This window comes from Vipera berus, assembly GCF_964194415.1.
Source record: "Vipera berus genome assembly, chromosome: 12".
In the NCBI taxonomy this organism is placed as follows: domain Eukaryota; kingdom Metazoa; phylum Chordata; class Lepidosauria; order Squamata; family Viperidae; genus Vipera; species Vipera berus.
In genome coordinates this window covers 8,004,626-8,027,130 of record NC_138215.1, presented here as the reverse complement: position 1 = coordinate 8,027,130, position 22,505 = coordinate 8,004,626, and the positions used below count along the sequence as shown (strand labels likewise).

Sequence of the window (22,505 nt, the reverse complement as noted above, 5' to 3'; positions counted from 1 at the left end):
TGCAACCGGTCCCCAAAAGGTTGGAGCTCTCTGCTTTATTGGCTACGTACTTAGGAGATGGAGAGCAGCAGTGGTTGGCAGAGCCCAAAAAGGCAACCAGCTGTAAAACAACCCAGGTTTCTGTTCAGTGGTTCCCTGGGAAAACCTTTTAATGTTCTGATGTTCCACGGGGGCTTCGGTGGGCGGAGTCAGAAAAAGGGCTCTTACATTTGTCAGAAATAATTCCCAGCATTGCAATAAAGCATATTATTTTCAAGGATCAGGGGGGAAACATCGTAATCTCCTGCACGGTTTTTCATTCTACTTTCCCGGAGAGAGTTTAAGCCATCATTTCACCCAATTATGTTAGTGTAGCAACTTGTGATTCTACCACTTTCACGTTCAGGGGCTTAACGCCGGATTCCAAAGACAAAGTGAATTTAGTAGTTTATTTTCAGCTGAGGAAGGGGTAATTTACAGCTGTTGTCTTTTCGCCTTCGCTAAATTACGTTCACCCGAGATGCTTTTCTTTATCCTTCGTTAAGAAACAAAGTTCGTCGGATAAAACCCAGTCCTGCATGGATTCGCAGGACTGAACCACAGACTAAACACGCTGGTTCTGATCAAAGCTCTCCCCCCAAAAAACAGCAGCTTTTTAGGCACAGATAGTCCTGGACTTACAAGAGCTCATTTAGTGACTGTTCAAAGTTAGAACAGTACTGAAAAAGGAGACTTGTGGCTGTTTTTCACACTTGCAACTGTTGCAGCATCCCCATGTTCACGGGATCCAAATTCAGACGCTGGGCAACGTGACTCACATTTATGACGGCTGCAGTGTCCTGGATCCCCTTTTGAGACTTTCTGACGAGCAAAGTCAATGGGGAAGCCAGATTCACTTAACAATCATGTTGCTGACATAACAGCTGCAGTGATTCACTTAACAACTGTGGCCAGAAAGGTCGCAAAATGAGACAGAACTCCACTTAACAACTGTCTTGCTTAGCAACATAAATTTTGGGCTCAATTATGGTCGTAAGTCAAGGACTACCTCTATAAAGGAACACCACAAAGTAACCACACAGAAAGAGAGTGCCTCTTAGCACACTGAACTGTGCAGCTCACACGATTAACACCAGGCACAAAGGATTAAAAATCCACCATTTGATTGAATGTACAGCCACCCACTGAGATATGTACAAAAACTAATTCCAAACGTTCACACATCCAAAAAATATCCTTAGTAAATAGTAGCTTTTTCAGAAATAAAGTCCATTGGATTAGATTTCTTTTTCCTCGTAAAATGTAGTCTCTCTGCCAATATCCCTCCCAAATCCTGTATCATTCAACCATAAACGTCTCTTACAAAACCAAAACACAGAGTCTGTGCACTCCACCATCCTGTTTTCAACAGAAGTCACCCAGATGCCTCAAAAAAAAAAAATCTGCCTAGCGGGGATGGGAGGAGGAGAATGGCCCTCCCTCCTTTGACCATTACAGCCAATAGCCAGCTCCTTACACGCATGTGTGCCCACACCTCCGGTCCTTTTATTCTGGATTAATTAATTCACCATTACCCACAGGATAGCCAGGGTGCCATTAATCACTCTTTTTCTTATCCAAAGCATGAACTGGAAAATCTAATTCATCAGCCTTTGGAGGAGAGCTGATTCCACCCTTTTCCAAAGGAAATTAGTTCTATTGCCGACCAATTGAGATTTGCCCCATTGGATCAGTTTCCTTGATTTGTTTTAAATGGCAAGTGCGTGAATGGGGTCTCCTGGATTTATAGGAATATCCAGATTTTTTTTATTATTGCACTCAAGGACAAACTTCAAGTGAGGAGAGGGGGGAGAGAAAGAGGGGGGAGGGAGAGAGGGGGAAGAGAGAGATTGAGGGACGAGAAGAGAAGAGAAGAGAAGAGAAGAGAAGAGAAGAGAAGAGAAGAGAAGAGAAGAGAAGAGAAGAGAAGAGAAGAGACCCAGCCTGTTCACTGAGCTGAGAAGAAATCCCACAATTTTGCTGAATTCAGAATCCACAGAGCCTGTCACAAATAAGAAAATGGGGGACTCAATCATGCTGTTGGGGTCCCCCATTTTGACTTTTTTGACCACACCCTGCAGATATCCCTGGCTGAATTTTTTTTTTAAAAAAAAATGAGGACTCACAAAAGTGTTCCCAGTTACAATTGCAAAGTTGTGGCTTGGTTTCAATAAATTGAAGCAGCAGGGGGAACTCTTATCATGCTCAGGGGTACTGGAAGTCCCAAGAAAGAAAGGAGAGGGGAGAATGTCTATGGAGATTCTCAATCATCCAGGTCATGGTTGTTCCAAAGGTGCTTTTTCAAAAGGCAACTGGATTTTCTTAGGGTTTTTTTTTCTTTGAAAATGTTTCGCTTCTCATCCAAGAAACTTCTTCAGTTCATTCAACAAGCTTCTTGGATGAGAAGCGATGCCACTATTACAGGCCGGTTTATAATCTGGTTTATAATCCGAGGAGTAGCCCAGAGCCACTGAGAACCTCAACACATCTTCCTTGTCCAAAGAGAGGATACTTCTGCCAGGGCCAAGCTACTCCTGGGGCCTCTGCCTGCCAACTGCCTCACTGGATTAAGCTGGCCACTGCCCAGTTCCGACTTGCCCGACAAGGCATCCCAGGACTCCTCACCATATTTCACTGCAACCCTGGCAGATGCGTTCCCACGACAGGTGAATTTTCCTTCAAGTTAAGCCTGGCTGGTTTTGCAGCTTAGCCAAAGCTGCAGAGCCATGCCATCCCATGAGGTTAATTTCACGCTTTTTCCTCCTTATGCCAAGCGAGGCAATGGGCTATTTCGGTAACTGGGTTAAGCGGATTGTGCGAACTCGTCCGGGAGCAAGAAGCAGAAGCGGCAGCAGGCGAGGAAAGAGCGGAGCCGCGAAGCAGCCAGCCGCCTTCAACGCGCTCCCAGGCTCCCGGCAGCGCCCAGGCAGAGCGCGGACGCGGTTTATTTACTGCTCCTTGGCACTTTTCCCTCCTTGGAAGAGGCCTTGTTGACAGAACCATGTGCTTTCTAGAGAGGGGAGGGGGATCCCAAACCCAGCAGCCAGCGGCGAGGAGCGGGAAAGGCGCGGGGGAAGGCAGGCCACCGGTCGGGTAGGGTGCGGAGCGGATGCCCCAATCTGGTGGGAAGGGAAGGGAAGGGAAGGGAAGGAAGGCGAGAAGAAGATAGGACAGGAGAAGGAAGGAAGGAAGGAAGGAAGGAGGGAGGGAGGGAGGGAGGGAGGGAGGGAGGAAAGAGAGAGCAAGAGAGGAAGGAAGGAAGGGAGAGAGGGAGGGAGGGCGGAAGGAAGGAGAGAGAGCAAGAGAGGAAGGAAGGAAGGAAGGAAGGAAGGAAGGAAGGAAGGAAGGAAGGAAGGAAGGAGAGCAAGTGGAAGAAAGGAAGAAAGGAGAGAAAGAGGTGTGAAAGGAGAGGCAAGAGGAAGGAAGGAAGGAGAGAGAAAAAGAGAAGAAAGAAAGAAAGAAAGAAAGAAAGAAAGAAAGAAAGAAAGAAAGAAAGAAAGAAAGAAAGAAAGAAAGAAAGAAAGAAAGAAAGAAAGAAAGAAAGAAAGAAAGAAAGAAAGAAAGAAAGAAAGAAAAAGAAAGAACCTTCCCTGATCCAAGTTCCCAAGTTGAAAGCAAGGCCGACGGAAGGGCGCCTGGCTCCCCGGTCTTCTCCGACCCCCGAGCCCCCCACCCCACCCCCACCCCCTCCGTCTCCCCGGCGCGCCTCGCCCTCCCCACCCGCCGCCCCGGGGCGGTCGCGCTTACCTGCTCCCAGCGCCAGCAGTAGCAGCAGCAGCAGGCAGGCGAGCGAGCGAGGCGGCGCCGGCGGAGAAGCCATTGGCTCCGGGCGGGGGTCGGCGGTGGCTCTCAGCCCCAGCGCCGCCCGGAGCCTCCCACGGCGAGCCGAGGCCGAAGGAGCGGCGGGGCTGGGTGGGGCGCCTTGCTCCGGCGAGGCGAGGGCGGCGGACAAAGCGCCCGTCCGAGGCTGCGAGCGCAAGGGATGCGGGGTGGGGGTGGGGTGGGGGGAAAGAAGCCGGCTTGGGTGGGGTGGGGGGGTGTCCCGAGGCTGGGCTCCCGAAGGCCGAGCTAGAGCCCCCTCCTCGGGCAGGGGCCGGGGTCGCCTTGCGCCATCTTGCCGGGCGGCAGCATCCTCGCCTGGTGCGCTCCGGGCTGCCACTGGTGTTGCTGCGGTTGCTGCGCCCAGCCTGGCCTCTCGCTCCCGCCCGCCCCCCCCCGGCTCAAGCCCCTCCCTCGGGAGGCCCGCGAAGGGGCAGAACAAAGGCGAGCAACGGCCGGCGGGGCAAGTGGACGGCCCGGGCGAGAGACCCCCCCTCCCGCCTTTCTCCAGGCGCTCCTGGACCAGCCCAACGGCGCCCGCGGTCCTGGGCAGCGAGGGAGGGAGTGGGAGGGGGGCGAAAGGCGGCGCAAAGAAAAGCCGACCCCCCCCCACACACACACACCCTCCCCCCTCCCTCCGCGCGCACGTGCAGCCGGGCATGGGGTGCGCCTGAGTCTTTTTCCTCCCCGGACCACCACCCTACCCCCTCCTCGTGCAGGGGGGTCCTGCTTAGGGCTGGGGGAGATGAAGGAGCTCGAGGTAGCAGATTTGGGGAGGTGGGCAATGCCAGGAGGGCGGCGGTGGAGAAGCCGAACCGGAGCGAGGGTGCTGACCCATCTCCCCTGCTCCGCGCAGGCTAGAAAACCCAGCCTGAGAAAAACTGGAACGGTGGCTGTTTGGCCAGGCCTCCGGTTCCCATGTGCCTGGGCTGGATAGGGATGATGGGAACTGCAAGCCTGCACATCTGGTAGTTGGGCCAGGTTGGTGCCCGGGTGACACACACACACACACACACACACACACACACACACACACTTGGAGGGAGGCAATGGAGACTGAAAGGAGTGGGGCTATGCGTTACAGCGGTTGGGTTGGCCGGCTTTCTCACTGCTCTACAGCAGGCATTCCCAGATGGGGGCACCCCTCTTTGCAGGAGTGTCGCTGGGGATCCCACAATAAAACCCAAACTTTTCTGAGAGTATCTTCACCTGCTTGGTTTCAAACAAAACGTGATTGGAAAGAAAATAAACCAAGGGGGGAAAAGAATCAGCACAACAGAGGGCCACTTGGGAAGGTCCCTATCCAGAAGGATCCACAGCATATTATAAGCAAAAAAAACCCCAAAAAACCTTCAAACAGCATTATTTCATTATGTGCACCGAGCTTCAATGGCATTGGCATGGCTGCCATCTTGACTTTTTTGACCACGCCCTGCAAGTATCCCTGATAAACAGAACTATCTGGATGTATTTGCAGCATATTAAAACAGGTAGTTTTAAGGTAGTTCATTCAGCGACCATTCAAAATTACAACGGGGCTGAAAAAAATGTCCCTTTCTCATGCTTATGACCATTGCAGCATCGCCGTGGTCACATGATCAAAGTTCGGCTGCTTGGCATCTGACTCATGTTTATGACCATTGCAGTGTCCTGAGGTCACGTGATCCCCTTTTGCAATCTTTTGGCAAAGTCAACGGGGAAGCCAGAATTCACTTAAGAACTGTGTCAGTAACTTAACAACTGGAATGATCCACTTAACAACTGGGGCAGGAAAGGTCTTAAAGTGGAGCAAAACGCGCTTAACAAATGTTTCACTTAGCAACATAAATGTTGGGCTCACTGGTGGTCGTGTCGTAAGTGTGAAAAATGGTCATGCATCACTTTTTTTTCAGGGCCATAACTTTGAACGGTCACTAAACAAGCTGTTGTAAGTAGAGAATTGCTTGTATTCTGCTTTTACTGCTCAGGGTACATCCATGGCCTTTCCTTGAGTACTGCTCTCTCCTTGATATGCAGGATTCCACCCCCACCTCCTTCAATACCTGGGATCTGCCATGACCAGCACCTGCTGAGGGTTAATTTGGCTAAAATCCTAAGAGTTGGAAATTGGCATTTAACGGAGGAACAATTTTTTTTCCTCTTACATAAATTGATGTTTTTATTGCCACTTCTAAACCACAAAATACACCTTCCGAGCCCAGGGGTTACATTAACAACTTCCTATCAAGCATTTGGACCAATCCAAATGTGCATTTTTCTTCCAAAATACTGTAAATCTCGTTTTCTTCAGTGGGACTTATTCCTAGCTAAGCCAGCATCAGAGGGCAGCTTTAATCTGTGGTTTTGTCTAAATAGTTTAGGGATCAACTGCATTGAATGCTGTTACCCCATAGGTAAAGGTAAAGGTTCCCCCGCACATGCGTGCTAGTCGTTTCCAACTCTAGGGGTCGGTGCCCATCTCCGTTTCAAAGCCGAAGAGCCAGCGCTTGTCAGAGGATGTCTCCATGGTCATGTGGCCGGCATGACTAGACGCCAAAGGCGCACGGAACGCTGTTACCTTCCCACCGTAGTGGTCCCTATTTTTCTACTTGCATTTTTACGTGCTTTCAAACTGCTAGGTTGGCAGAAGCTGGGACGAGTAACAGGCGCTCACTCTGCTATGCGGCACTCGGGATTCGACCCGCCAAACTGCCGACCTTCTGATCGACAAGCTCAGCGTCCTAACCCACTGAGCCACCGTAGCGCTCAGCAAAAATCATTGGAGGTTTTCAAGAAGAGACTGGGTAGCCATTTATCCAAAATGGTATACAGTCTCCTGCTTGATCAGAGGGTTGGACTAGAAGACCTCCAAGGTCCCTTCCAACCCTGTTATTTTATGTTCTACAAAGGATTTTCCCTTGCACAAGCTTACCCTTAACGCCATTTGGTGGTTCAGCCTATTTGCCTGATCTATATATAAGACAGTTTCCAGATACTGTACAGGCACATTTCTTTCAATCAGAATATTCTAAGTATTCATACTTAAAATGACGCATTTATGGGTTATTTTCTTCAGTCATATAGGTTCAGTCTCAGTTCTAATTATAAAGGAGCCAAAATCTCAAGGAGAGGACATACAATACCATTTCTCCCTAGCCGGACGAGGGATTACCAAACATTGAAACCAGATTCCTTCCCTTGATGGAGATAGCCAAGCAAAACAGTTCGCTCCACAGAACGGCTACTGAATTCCATTCCCCTGTCACTAACAGATTAGACCCGAGCTGGTAATAACCATTCCAACTGCATTAGAGGCACTTTGATGGGTAATTAAGTCGAAAAACCAGAGGAAAGGGAATGAAATGCAGAAAATGCAACAATTGCTACTTTTAGAGGGGGAAAGTATTAATCGTGCATGAGGCTACAATTGTTGTTGTTAGTTGCGAAGTCCTGTCCGACCCATCATGACCCCACGGACAACGTTCCTCCAGGCCTTCCTGTCCTCTGCCATCTTCTGGAGTCCATTTAGGCTCATGTCTACTGCTTCAGTGACTCCATCCAGCCACCTCATTCTCTGTCGTCCCCTTCTTCTCTTGCCCTCAACCTTTCCCAGCATTAGGTTCTTCTCCAGTGAGTCCTTCCTTCTCATTAGGTGGCCAAAGTATTTGAGTCTTAGCTTCAGGATCTGGCCTTCTAAAGAACAGTCAGGGTTGATCTCCTCTAGGACTGGCCGGTTTGATCGCCTTGCAGTCCAAGGGACTCGCAGGAGTCTTCTCCAGCACCAGAGTTCAAAGGCCTCAATTCTTTGGCGCTCAGCCTTTTTTATGGTCCAACTTTCACAGCCATACATTGCAACTGGGAAAACCATGGACAGTACCAAAAGGCTACAATTACATTCCACCAAAATAAGATAGGCCACTTTTGACTACTTTGCCAATATTAGCAATGGGCTTAATGGAGATGATGTAGAAGAGCAGGCAGAGCTGGGAGGTGTAGTTAAATGAGTCATCAGTCTAGAACAGACATGTCAAACCCATGACATCACGTGATGTCACACAATGTATCGGGACTTTTTCCCCATTGCCAGCAATCGGGTGGGTGCGGTTTCGGCGCTACACATCTGGCCTGTGGGCCGGCAGTTTGACATGCCTGGTCTAGAATCATTATGTTCCCACAAATGGTCTAATCCAATCCCTCTTGAATTCTATTGACACTTATCTGGTGACAATTTAGTGTTGAAATTTAGCTGAATAGATTCTTGGGTATAGGCTTGAGCAGTAAATACTCTGAACTGCAACTTAACCTATGGTCCTGATTGTTTGAGCCTGACAGATGAACAGGAACACCCAGTTGTGAGTTCTTGCATCACACAAGCCATTGTTTTGCTAATAGTGGATAATTAAAATAAATCACAACTAGCTAAATTGTAAGCCATAACCATGATTTCCAAATCACAACAGACAGGTTTGTATCACATGCTAACCCAAATCAAATAAACCACATTATGGTTCACCATAATGTAGGAAACTACTCACCAGCTGTACTCACCACTCCATAAAACAGCTAGGGTCTCCCAGACCAAGATGGCACATACTTACAATTTACAATAAGATTAGCTGGGAACTATGTTATCTGTACAGGTAAATGTTAGCCAAGCCTGAATGGATTCTACCTGGTTTCCTTTTTTTAAAAAATAAATAAATCCAAAGTTGATTTGGGGAAAAAGCTTGATGGAATTTAGTAGATTTTTAATGGCCTTGTTCCTACAAGGATGCTTTGACAGGGCAACTTGGTCTGACAAGATAGAAGACCTTGAAATAAAATGGATTCTGAGAGCTTATCGGATGAGATCAGGGTTTTTTCTATGTATGAGAAGGTGAAGGGGGGACCTTAAGCATCTGGCCTTGCAAATCTCAAAAAAGGGCTTTTTAGCTCTATCAACCAGAATACCAGAAATATTAGTGGTCCACAAAGCATGATCTAAAGCAGGACTTCCCAAACTTGACAACTTTATGACATGTGGACCTCAACTCCCAGAATTCTGCAGCCAGTTTGGGAACCCCTAATCTAAAGATTTAACAACTGTGTAAACACAGCACACCTATCCAAAACAACTCACCCTTACTGGCTTATTGACTTGGGTGAACTATACCAAGGGGGTTCACACATGGAGATAATTCATGTTTTGTGTAAGCAATCATTACACTAAGCTTGGAAGCATGGCTTAGAGACGATAGGCAGTTGCTTAGCATGAGTTGTACATTTCATCATTTTTTTAAAGGAGTAACTTAATAACAGAGGCATTAGCTGGGTTAAATTTGTTTGTGGTTTATGGGCATTTGTGGTATGGTATAATTCCAGGCACTGTAGTATGAATTAGAAATTAAACTGTGGCTGAAAAGATCATAACAATGCAAACCCAAGCAATTATCTCAGTGAAATGTTTTTTGATTCTGATTTTTCTTTTCTCCTGTTTATTAAGATCGTCTTTTAACATGTGGATATTTCTATATTTAATAGGAAGAATAGGAAGATAATGGATGTTTCACAATTAAGGGACCTGATTATTGATAGAAATAGGTCACAGCTGAATTAATGTTGCAAAATGATTAGTACATTTTCTTTACTTGCAGAATAATCTATAACTGTTTTCACTTGCTTTCAAACCATTTGTTAAATAATTGCTAGTATGTTAACTAGATCTTGTCCATTTTGATTAGAACAATGTTTGAAGGCTAATATTGTACATATTACCTTTAATTAAATTCAAGAGAATTGTAATATTATCAATCATGTCTATCATCTATCTATCTATCTATCTATCTATCTATCTATCTATCTATCTATCTATCTATCTATCTATCTATCTATCATCTATCATCTATCTATCTATTATCTTTTTCCATCTATCAATTATCTATCATCTGTATTTCTATCATGTTTATCATCTATTATCTATTATCTTTTTTGATGTTAGGTGAAGCCCTATAGAACTTTCAGAGAATGAACTGAGATTTCAACGAATCTCACTGTAACGGATTATAGCATAACACGCTTTTAAAATCTGCTTCAGCAGTTTCATGAACTGGCCATAAAGATCACATGGGGGCATCAAACTATGAAATATCCTGTATAAATTGGAGCTTTTCTAAATGTCATTGTCAGAGTTGTAAGCAAACACTCATGTGTGTCAAAACCTAACTCATTTTTTTCAGTTCAAAGGATTTCAAGAAATTGGAAAAATGTATTTCAGAGTTAATTCTGCTATTGGTTTATTTGTTCATAATTCCTAACACATTTTTGTTCATGCAATGTGAGAAACTGATTTGTTTCTGATGCTGCCTGAAAACTTTGTAATTATAGCACACTGGAAATTGAAGAAGTGCATTTAATTGGATTGGTCAAATTTAGTAACATTGAAAACCCCTACAACTAAGGATACAGGACATAGTCAAATATAATATCTTTAAACATCCATGATTTATTCAAATGCAGTCAGCATTTCCCCCCAAGAGATTTATTTTTGTTGTGCAAAAGCTATCCTGAGTAGAAATATTGAATATGGATATTAAAGAAGTTGTATTTCTTTTTAACATAACAGATGTATCCATATTTATGTATGTGGAAATCCCTATACATTTTAAACTTTGTTTTTATTCAGGGTACGTGATTTCTTGTTCTCTACTTTTTAAACATTTGTCCAATGTTCAATTTTCTCAATCAAAAAGCAAAACAAAAGAAAAGAAAAAATCTGTAACAGAAATGAGTCAAAGGTGTCAGTCTCTTCAGATGACTTTACGTTTTTGGAAGGTGGAGGAAAAACGGAAATAAAATATTATTAAAATCAGGATTTTGCTAATACCTTTTCATGTGCTCTGAATTTATTAAGAGGCATTAAGTTCTGCTAGCTACACAAAATAAAATGTGTTACTCTGAAAAAGTGGTAGTAGACCTCCCAGTTTATGATGAAATGCACTTCGCTTCCTACAATAAACTTGTTCTTAAGCCCACCGAAATAACAAGAGCCCTTATGTCTATTAATGCATTCAGATCATTATGGCCCATTTTAAAAACTATGATCTTGTGCACACACACACACACACACACACACACCTTGATGGATACTTAATGGCCAACTCTTGAGCAAGGCCTCTGGCACTTAGCTTTGGATCTAAAAGTGCTTTGGGTGAAATTTGGAGTAATGGTCTTGGGGCAGGGGTATCACCTCCAATTGGATTTATCTTGGGGTATTGAATTGGATTTATCTTGGTGTATCAACCAACCTAATGCCCAATTCTCTTCCTTCCTAAGATGAAGACAACCTTGGACAAACCATTAAGGAACATAGGCACATGCTTAGGGCCTCAAGGGAAGGGTGCACCACAGAGTTTCTAGCTATCATGCCCTCAACTCTTTCTTAGTTCTCAGCACTTATTCAGCTTTAATGTCTGGTCCTTAGTAAATGGAAAGGCCAAGGGCAACCTTGGCTCTTTTATAATTGTGGACTTCAACTCCCAGAATTCCTGAGCCATGAGTTGAAGCCCACAAGTCATAAAAGAGCCAAGGTTGCCTACCCCTGGTCAAGGGGCACCACTGTTGGGCTGTGCTTAGGGCATTTTGGCCTCAGCCTGGCTCTGTTGGAAAAGGTGTTGCTGGATCCTCCAAAGTCACTAAACATCTCCCTGCAATCTGAATGTCTTGCTATTAACTGTGTTTCGATCATTATTTGTTCTTTTTTAAAAAAAACAAAAAAAAACAAACAACAACAACAAAAACCAGGCCATTTCTGATATTGTTTAGCGACATTTATCATAATCTGTGTCAGTGAATTCTACAAACATTTAAAGCAGGAGACAAAAAGAAAGAAGAAGAAAGTATGACCAAAGAGCAAAATCTACTGCTTTATTTTCATTTAAAAAAGAGCACAAAACAAAACACCAAAAAACAGCATGAGGTAGTTGTGTTAAGGGGAAGGGAGAAGACACAGTAGAGAAGAGGTGTCAAGAGGCTACGCTAGAACACACACACTATTATTTTTTTCCTCTTTTATATAAAATTAAATAATATAAAGATGCTCTGAAGAAATAAAAAAATACATTAAAAGGTAAAGGTAAAGGTAAAGGTTCCCCCGCACCTGCGTGCTAGTCATTTCCAACTCGAGGGGCCGATGCTCATCTCCGTTTCAAAGCCGAAGAGTCAGCGATTGTCCGAGGACATCTCCATGGTCATGTGGCCAGCATGACTAGACGCCAAAGGCGCACAGAACGCTGTTACCTTCCCACCGTAGTGGTCCCTATTTTTCTACTTGCATTTTTACGTGCTTTCGAACTGCTAGGTTGGCAGAAGCTGGGACGCGGCACTCGGGATTCGACCCGCCAAACTGCCGACCTTCTGATCGACAAGTTCAGTGTCCTAACCCACTGAGCCACTGTGTCCCATTGTGGTACATTAAAAAAAGAGGGAAGAGAGAGATCCAATACCTAAAATATTAGGTACAAGAATTCAGAGGCCTAAGTTGGCAGAAACATCTCCTGGAAATCTAATGCAAAGAAAGGGAATCCTGCATAGATCCCGGTCACTTCAATGGGGCTGGTGTGGGGAAAAGTCCCCAATAGCCTCCTAACCTAAATGCACAGATTTGTGAGGCAACCCAGGGGGCTGAAGAAACTTCTCAAGTTTTCAGTACAAGCTGTTGGAAGCACTTGCAGAGTGTGTAATAAGAAATTGCAGCGCTTACTTTACAAAAGAGTCATGTTACGTCACGGAAGCAAGATCTGTGACAGAGAGAGAGCTTTCTGCTCAAAACCCCAAAGATGAGGGGAAAAGCCAACACCATTTTTTTTTAAAAAAGCTGCATTCCAAGAAAGGAACCTCCGGGGTTGAGAAAATGGGTTGCATCAGAATGGAAAACCGTGGTGGAATCCCTCCATAGCCCCCACCATCCTGCCAGAAGCGATGAAGCTTCTTGGATGAAAGCGAAACATTTTCTTCTTCCTCCTCCTCCTCAAGGAAAACAACAACAACACAGTTGAGTTGCTTTTTTAAAAAAAATATCTTTGAGACAACTATGACCTGGATGACTGAGACTCTCCACAAACATGGTTGAGTCATCTGTCTAGTTCTTCAAAAGATTCCATAGAAAGATTCCATAGAAATCTTCAACAGCCCCCCAGTCTGAAAGGATCCAATCCACTTCAGACCCCAATGATAAGGCTAGGTTTGCAAGATCCACCAAAGCTTGCTTCACCATGGTGTATGGAAGAATCCACAAGTGGTTGGCTTTGGGAAAAGATGCTGGTTCTAAACCATGATTTATACAAACCAAGTGGCTGGCTGAACATACGTGGCTAATTTTCATTCAGGTAGTTTGATTTCGGCTTAGTGTGCGGTGTGATCCAGGCCTATCTCAAAGCCTAAGCAGGTTAATTGTTTCAGTGTCCTGCAGACTGAAGCCACAGTAACAAGGAACTCCCATGCGGGTCAAATCTCCTTAACCAGGTGATGGAGGAAAACCTGTGGTTTTTGTATCACACTCAGCCATGTTTCTTTAACCATGGATAATAAAATCAACCAAATGAGGAGGTTCACACTACTCATAAAGATTACAACATCCACATTTTCCGGCACCCACTCCAAGATTGCTCTAAGACAGACATGTCAAACTCGCGACATCACGTGATGTCGCGCAACATATCGGAACTTTTTCCCATTGCCAGCAATGGGATGGGCGCGGTTTCTCCGTGACGCTCCGGCCCGCGGGCTGGCAGTTTGACACCCCTGCTCTAAGACCTTGGTGATCTCCCCAGCTGAGGACTCTCTGCTAATCTCTGCGGAATGGATTTACACAATGGGTCATACATTATTGCAACAAGAAAAGTATCAGTAGCGGGGTCTAGGACAAGTAGAGACAGTCCACTGCATTGTTCCTGAATCTAAATCATGTATTGTGTTTTAAAAACTTCATCACTGAAAGATGGTCCATACAAGATGGTCCACCTTTAGAATTGGGGGGAATGTAAATTATGTTCCACATCATGCTTATTTCAAGAGAATGCCATTGGACTGAAGGTTTTTCACTGCAGCACCAATGCTACTTTTCATAGCAGCTCTGATTATAGGGGAACCACTGGCCAAAAAAATGGAACCTAATCATAAAGAAAGCCTTCAGTTCTTTTCTTGTTGGAGCTAAGGTACAAACACAGTGGTTGCATGACAAGTTTCCTAGTCACAGTCCATCTCTCAGGCATCTCTGGTGCAAAATACACTTGCAGGTGGTCCTGATGTGATTTACACTAGCCACACTTTGCATCAAATCCACAATGCCAGAACATGCTAGCAGGACGCTGACATGATTGATGTATTTGTTGAGTGTTCAGCTAAACCTCTAACCATCTCGAAGCCAATAGGAAAAAAAAATCACAGCCAGGCAGTTGAGAATGTTCCTCTGATTCAGTGCCTGAGTTCACACAACATGCTAAGCCAAGTTATTCTTTATCAGAGTTTGCTAACTAAACTAGCTAGGTTGGCAAGCCACATTCAGCGATAACCTATGGATTATACACCATAAGGGTGGGGTGGGGGTCACTCAACATGCTTAAGCTACAAATGAACAAACCCTACTTTGCCTTGGTGCTTTGTGTGGAAATGCCTAGAGACTGGCAGTGATTTTTAAGGGAGTTAAAAGTGACTTGATGGTTTTAGTCAAACAAAACTGATAGGTTTTTTTGAGACCTGGGAAAGAAAATATTTCCACAATTATCCTAATCAAAAGATCCTTGCAAAAATATAAATCTTTATTAGTCTAATGCAAATATTTTTTTCACAGTTCATGATGGACTGTGTTGTGTTTGGAGACTGATGTGTCTTTTTAGTAAAACAGTGAGTGCTGGAAAAAAATCGCCTTTGGCTTTTGTCCTACATCAGCACCTACAAAAGCAGAACAAGGGATTCTACGGAATCTTCTGAGGCCATCTGACTTACTGCTCTCCATCTCTGTTTCATTTCATCCTTTGGAGATGTAGAAGAATGGCGCCTAAGATCTGATCCACCATTCAGAAGAGCAGATCAACTCCAGGACCAACCTCATGACATTTCGTGAAACAATCTTCCTCTCAAAGCAACCGATTTATGTGACAGCTGCAGCCTGGTAGTAAACTGGTGTTATGTTTGCCGGTGGGCTGGGAAGAGGCCTATGGGCCTTACGCTGCCTACTCCTGGATCTTGTGAAACACAACATTAATTCATGATTGGTATGAAGTTCACCGATTCTCAGTAGCCGTTGCAGAATGGCTTGGGAAGAAAAGAGAGAGAGAGAGCGGAACACAATACTCAGTGGGAGGAAGATCCTCCTTATAAAATCTCATGGAGCTAATACCCTTCCCTTCCAAACCGCGAGTTATGTGACTATTTAGTGCCATGAAGGCCTAAGTCTTAATAGCTATTATGTTTCTCCTAGCTCTGCCACGGCTGAGAATGTAATCAAAGCTCTCATCAAAGATGGTGGACACATGCTGCATTTTCAAACCCCAAAGGCAAGTCAGTTATACTAGTGAGGCCACCATGCAGAAGGCCTTGTGGTTGGGCCGTGGGAAGAGCATCACACAGGATGGGCTGGGTGTCCACTTCCCCTTTGTGAGATGATTCAGAGTTCCCACTCCCCCCAGGCTGGGGCAGCCCTCCATCTGCTCCATGTGGTTTGGAAGCTCTTTGAGGAGCCTCTTTCTTGATCTTTAGCAATGTATCAGCTGCTCCAGGCTCACTCTGGTCACCTTGGTCCCGGGATATAACACTAAGATCCTGCTGAGAGGAGGTATGAGAAACCTGTTCAGGTAGGTCTTCTGTGGGGAATGGTTCTGGTTCACCATCCTCACAGGGAGTCCGTTCCAGTTCCAGCATGTGGAGTTGGGAACCACAATCTCGGTTGGAGGCTAAGAAATCCGAATGGACAATGACCTCAGCTTCCAGTTGATTGAGGCTATTGGGCGGGTGCTCCTTGTTTGCTTCATTCTTAGGAGTAAAAAACAACAACAACAAGGATTCTTAGAAGTGTACAGATGGACGTGGCCACTGAGACCCACAAACCCAACTCCCCGTCAGAGCAAAAATCCCAATTTAATGATAATAACCTTTATGGTCATTTTTTTTCCCCTGTGGGCACAACGGCACACATTGAAAGTGAAATTTAGTCACTTGCTCTCAAGTGTACACAAACATAATGCACATTTAAAAACATACTATGTACAACATATGTATAGACCTACACCCTTACCTATAAGTAACATATAAATATTAATCGCTATCCATCTTGAAGGCATAATGAAAGGAGGAAGCTTTAGAGTTCACAAGGTTGATACTGTATGGAACAAAAGTGTGACTGAATCGGGATGTTCTGCTTCGGATACCACGGAGCCCCCCCCCTCCCAGAAGGCAACAAGGAAAACAGGTCGTGAAGAGGGTGTATAGCATCCTAGACAATGTTGCAGACCCTGCTCAAGCAACGCCTGGATGGAAGGGAGGGAACTGCCAATGATCTTTTCAGCCATCTTCACCACTCTCTGCACCGCCTTCCTATCTGAAGCATCACTGCTTCAGACAGGAGTGAGCAAGACCATGTTTCAAAGTGGGCCTATCCAGGAAGCATAAGACACAGGAGAAAGATGCTAACGCACCTTACCTGACATTTTTTTTATAGTTGTCTGGACTAGAACATCCATAATTCTTAGCCAGGTGAGCTGTGACAAGTCTACCTTCAGAATCCTGCTATTTAGCACGCCAGGAAACCATCAGGAGGCTGGGAGTTTATTTTGCTATTTTATTTTGATGGGCACATACGCAAAATCCAGAGCAGAAACAACCCAATGATGCACAGCTCCTGCTCTGCTCAAAGCACGATAAATCAGACAACCGGTATTATAAGTGTAGCTGAGTGCCTTAACACAATTTCACCCTCTCCATAGGTAATGTCAGTCTTTTAACTAAGTGGTGGGTTTCCTTCCCATTACGGACCAAAAAAAATGTCTTCCTGCTAGGAATACACACCGTGACAACCTCATAAACCAAAGCTTGCAACAAGAGCTTCTGTCCTCCATTGGAGACCATCTTCACTGATCCATTCAAAGCCATGGTGGGCTCTTTTGGAATTGAGACTCCGTAGCCAGCAATGCCGCTTGTCCAGCTGTTCAGAGATTTCCCCCACGGAGGCTGCAGAATCAAAAAAAAACAAACACATTATTTTTAATCCCATACTTGTATTTATCTGCTTAAGGCTATTTTATTTGTGTTTCCTTCTGATTTTAATTTTACAATGCTTTACAAGAGTTCTCAGCATAATATATAACAACATGATCACAGCTTCCTTCTAAAGATGCCAAGGCAACAGACCTGGATGAAGAAAAAGGCTTTGGCTTGGAAAACCTCAACATGGCATCTGGAAAACTCTCTCAAAACAACATTATTATTTTGTTTCACTTCCTTTAGTTGGCAACTATTGTATTTTTGGAAGATACTAGAAGAACAGCTTCAGCAGGAGACTTTAAATGCACAACTTGATAAGAAAGGAAGACTAAGATAGGAAAATTCGGGTATGCAACGTTCAAAGAATTTAGAGTTTCGAAGTTAAGCACCTGCATCTTGAATTGGTGGAGAAGGGGTAAAATACTTTGGACAGTGGTGTAAAATTGATGGTTCCTGACTGCTGGTCAGTTTTTGCTTCATTTCGAAACTCAAAAACCTCTTCAAGGATAATGGATTGTAATACAAGTGAAAAATTGGAGGCAGAAGGGTACTGCAACCAGATTGTCACTGTTCAAAAATTACACATAAATATATGCATGTATGAGAAGTCTTCATATATACGGTAGTTTGTCTGGTTTTACTTTCTGCTTCTTTTCGCTTTTTCTGTTCTGCGAAGTTAAAAACATAAAAGCCATTTTTTTTAAAAAAAGAAATGCAGCCAGTGAGCAGATGGTGTGTATGTCCTTGCAAACAACTTTCAAGGTGGAAAAGTCTCCTGCTTGTCCCCACAAAGTGCAAAAAGCAGGACAGACATAAACACACACACACACACACACCCCACAACACACAAACATGTCTTAACAGGTCAACTTTCAACTTTTAGCAGTGTATTTGCTTCCCTCTGGTGGCTACGCAAATGCAGGCAGGACTTACTGCTTTTAGAATCGGTGTGTGCATTTGTGCCTTTAGTACATTTGTAAATGCTGGACTTGGAAGTTATCAGTGAACCTTTTAAATGGGAAAAGGAATGGGGAGGAGGGTAAGAAAATAGGGGGCAGGGCCAGTTGAAGGCAATGCAGGTAGGCCTTGACTTACAACCATTCATTTGAGCAACCATCCAGAAGTTATAATAGGTAAAAGTATTACATCAAGATCACAAGAAGTGATAATACCGCTTTATACTGCACTACCAAAGCCACACTTGAAATATGTTCAGTTTTGGTCACCACAATACAAAAAAGATGTTGAGACACTAGAAAGTGTGTAGGGAAGAGTAAGTAAGATGATAAAGGAGCTGGAGGCTAAATTGTATGATGAACAGTTAAGGGAACTAGGTATGTCTAGCCCAGGGGTCTTCAAATTTGGTCCTCTTATGACTTGTGGACTTCAACTGCCAGAATTCCTCAGCCAGCGTGCCTGGCTGAGGAATTCTGGGAGTTGAAGTCCACAAGTCATAAAAGGGCCAAGTTTGAAGACCCCTGGTCTAGCCTATCAAAGAAAAGGACTAGAGGGGAATGATAGCAGCCTTCCAGTACTTGAAGGACAATCACAGAGAAGAGGGAATTGAGTTATTCTCCAAGCCACCAGAGGCCAGGATGAGAAGCAATGGGTGGAAGGTCATTAAAGAGATCCAGCGTGAAATGAAGGAGAAACTTCCTGACAGTGAGAACAGTTACTCAACAGAATGGCTTGCCTCCTGGAGTTGTGGGTGCTCCATTACTTGGAGGTCTTCAAGAAAAGATTAGACAATCATTTGTCTGGGATGGTCTAGGTGTCCTGCCTTAAGCAGGGGGTTGGATTAGAAGACCCCCTGAGGTCCCTCCCAGTCCTATGATTCTGTGTTCCATGTTAAGCATCCACCAATTAGTTTCCCTAGCTTCCAATCTGACTGCTGCTTCTTCCTGAGGTGACAACTTTGGTGTCAGCTGAGGATCTAAAAGTGGGTGAGGGATGCAAATGGGAAATCCCACCGGCTCCTCTCACATTTGTTTTAGTCAATCCCATAATTACCTTATGCACTCTCCACAGGGTACAAAGGTAAACATAAAACAGATGAGGTAAATTAGGCCAATTAAACATTCCCTCATGAAATGAAATGCTCCCGACAAACTCTAGGAAGAATTAAGCTGGGAGGAAAGGAAGACTCCTGGAAGATAAACAGCTTGGCCAGAGAAAATCAAAGAAGAATCAGAGAACTCACCACAGCTGGGGTGGGGATGAGGGGGATAAAAAAAAATCTACAGGATCTACCTCTCCAGAAGAAGAATGGGTTCCCACAGAACACGATGAAAGGATCCTGACCATACCTTTATTGGAACGTGGCCCACGTTGTCCTCCAGAGGACTAGCATGGATGAGACCATGGGCTTCAGTCAGCTCTGCGCAGTCGCTCGGAGGCGAAGGGGCACCATCCGAGAGGGGAGCCATGAGAGACTCCATTTCATGAGAAGTTGATGGGATCACCGATAGGGGCGCTGCTGCCTGCCGGTTCCGGTGGTGATACATGTGGCTTCCTGAACCTTGGGAATCCAAACCAGGCACAGATTTCCTACAGACAGGAAGAAGACGGTTATCGTTTACCAAGGACAGCTCCACAGACACCGGTCCCAGGCTGATCCCAAGCCTGACAAGGAGATCATCATCTTAATAGCAAGTGCTGCTGGGAAGGATGGTGTTTTTTTCCCCCTGCTGAGGGATGGTGGAGATTTGTTACACAGTCATTGTTTTGTTTATTTGTACGTTTGATGGTTTGTTTATATTGAGGTTTTAACTGTAAACCTCCAATCTCCAATTCTCTCTCTAATAGCCCCTTTACACAATAATTAACATCATATAGAATGCAGAATAACAGAGTTGGAAGGGATCCCGGAGATCCACAGTCCAACTTCCTGCTCCAGCAGGGGAATGTAAGCCATTTTTGAAAAACAGCTGTCCAGTCTCTTCTTGAAAACCTCCAGTGATGGAGGACCCACAACTTCTGAAGGCCACTGATTAATTGCTCTCCCTGACTGGAAATTTCTCCTTAGTTCTAGGCTGGATCTCTCCTGGATAAATAAAGGAGTTGAAGGAAGAATTAAGACATTGGAGTGAAAGCACAGAAGAGCAGTAAAGATGATTAGAGAACTGAACACCAAATTCTCCAAAGATAACTTGAAATGTAGGGGAAGTTTAGGCTTGGGAAGAAAAAAAAATGACAGACACAGAAAAGGAAGCACTGGATTAGCAAAGGTTGGGCAGCCATCTCTTGATTGTGTTTTAATGTGGATTCTCATACAGAGATACAATAAGGTAAAGGTAAAGGTTCCCCCGCACAGGCGTGCTAGTCGTTTCCGACTCTAGGGGCCGGTGCTCATCTCCGTTTCAAAGCCGAAGAGCCAGCGCTTGTCCGAGGACGTCTCCGTGGTCATGTGGCCGGCATGACTAGACGCCAAAGGCGCACGGAACGCTGTTACCTTCCCACCGTAGTGGTCCCTATTTTTCTACTTGCATTTTTACGTGCTTTCAAACTGCTAGGTTGGCAGAAGCTGGGACGAGTAACAGGCGCTCACTCTGCTACGTGGCACTCGGGATTCGACCCGCCAAACTGCCGACCTTCTGATCGACAAGCTCAGTGTCCTAACCCACTGAGCCACCGCGTCCCTTTTAGAGATACAATAGTTTCAGGTAAAAATTACCCTGCAGGATTAGAACTAACAAGCTCTGTCTGCTCTGGCAGTTTTCCATTGGCAAGAAAATTGCTTTTTAGGGTATGCCATGCTTCGCATCCTGCTCCCAAAGATCCTTCTGAACAGGCAGAGGATGAAACACGGCTTGAGCGTGTCGTCCTTTTAAAGCAGCTGGGTCGGTTCCTGGATTTGCCCGCTCTGCAGTGCCTTCTTCAAATTATTTCCAAAATATGTTGGAGTCTAAATGTCGACGGAGATTCTCAGTCATCCAGGCCATGGTTGTCTCAGAGGTGCTTTTTCAAAAGGCAACTGGATTTTCTTTGTTTTTTTTTTCCTTGAAGACATTTCACTTCTCATCCAGGAAGCTTCATCAGTTCTGACAGCAGGTTTTGAAGATAGCAAAGTCCAGTTCTGGACAGAGAGAACTACTGGTTTGAAAGAGGGGTGAAAGAGGCCTTCTATGTTCAAACTGAGCAGGCTTCCCTCAACAGAAGTGGTGGGATACAACACCATCTATCTCCTGTCTACAACATGGTCCTTTCCGGCAGTCCCAAGAAGATTCCACATCCATTTGCACTATGATTCAGGTGACTCTGAGGACACAAATAAGCCCCAAGTTGCCTCAAGGGCTCTCAGAGAGCTAACAACTGACCTTCAAAGTGCTAAGGACCAGGCGACTACAGAGAATACAAATCCTTTCATTCCCCATCATTCAGTCAGAACTGAAGAAGCTTCTTGGATGAGAAGCGAAATGACTTCAAGGAAAAAAACAAAGTCCAGCTGCCTTTTGAAAAAAGCACCTTTGGGACATGACAGAGGCTACTTTCTGCTTGGTGGCCTTGTTTTCACACAGGGGCATTTAAAGATAAAATGATGCCTCCCCATCTTGATACGTTGTCATCAATTCCACACTTCCCAATTCTTTATCAAAGTTCACCCTGGCACACAGGTAGCGGGCAGAAGAGAAGGCAGACAACTGGGCTCGCGTGTTGGAGGCAGCGCTGAAACACAACTTACCTCAGGTTATTGTTGCGAAAGCTGGCGCAGGCACAGAAGACAATACAAAGCAGGCAAATTGCTACCGTGACCCCGGTGACAGAATGAACTAAGATATCTGCAGGTAAAGGACACAGGAGAGCATGAAGAGGAGGAAGAAGAGAGGAAGACTTTTTCTTCCCCCTAACAGCCCTCCTAGAAGAGAGGGAGGGAGGGAGGGAGGGACTGGTTAAACCCTCCCTGTGAACTTTTTTTTATTATTACATTTATATCCCGCCCTTCTCCGAAGACTCAGGGCAGCTTACAAGCTTAGCAGTAGCCTTCATTCTATGTATATGCCTGCTTATTAGGGCTTTCACACACACACCCAAGCAGCATTACTTCTGTGACTGAGGAGGGACCTGGTCCTGGGTCCCCATGGTGTCAATTCCATGTCAAGACATACCAGAGTGTTACATTTCTATTCTACTCTACTCTACTCTACTCTACTCTACTCTACTCTACTCTACTCTACTCTACTCTACTCTACTCTACTCTGTTCTGTTCGTCCGCAACTCTATTTTATTCTGTTTTATTCTATTCTGTTCCGTTCTATTCTATTTGTTCGTAACTCTATTCTTTTTTCCTTTTTTCTATTCTATTCTATTCTATTCTATTCTATTCTATTCTATTCTATTCTATTCTATTCTATTCTATTCTATTCTATTCTATTCTATTCTATTCTATTCTATTCTATTCTATTCTTTCATTATTCTATTCTATTCCATTCCATTCCATTCTTTCATTCTTCTATTCT

General features: G+C 44.7%; 2 protein-coding genes across 2 annotated transcripts in view; both read right to left on the bottom strand.

Moving 5' to 3' along the window:
- IGDCC3 (immunoglobulin superfamily DCC subclass member 3) overlaps positions 1–6,760 on the bottom strand; it is a gene marked incomplete at both ends in the record, with an annotated part of 118,331 nt that extends 111,571 nt beyond the window's left edge. The window contains 2 exons of the mRNA XM_081337013.1: positions 3,766–3,985; positions 6,749–6,760. Coding sequence (XP_081193139.1) covers positions 3,766–3,985; positions 6,749–6,760 — 232 coding nt within the window. The remainder of the gene's footprint in view (positions 1–3,765; positions 3,986–6,748) is intronic.
- An 8,546-nt stretch (positions 6,761–15,306) lies between these two features.
- The window catches only part of IGDCC4 (immunoglobulin superfamily DCC subclass member 4), a gene marked incomplete at its 3' end in the record, with an annotated part of 80,076 nt that continues 72,877 nt past the window's right edge, over positions 15,307–22,505 (bottom strand). The window contains 4 exon segments of the mRNA XM_081337606.1: positions 15,307–15,822; positions 16,855–17,016; positions 19,356–19,596; positions 21,731–21,827. Coding sequence (XP_081193732.1) covers positions 15,307–15,822; positions 16,855–17,016; positions 19,356–19,596; positions 21,731–21,827 — 1,016 coding nt within the window.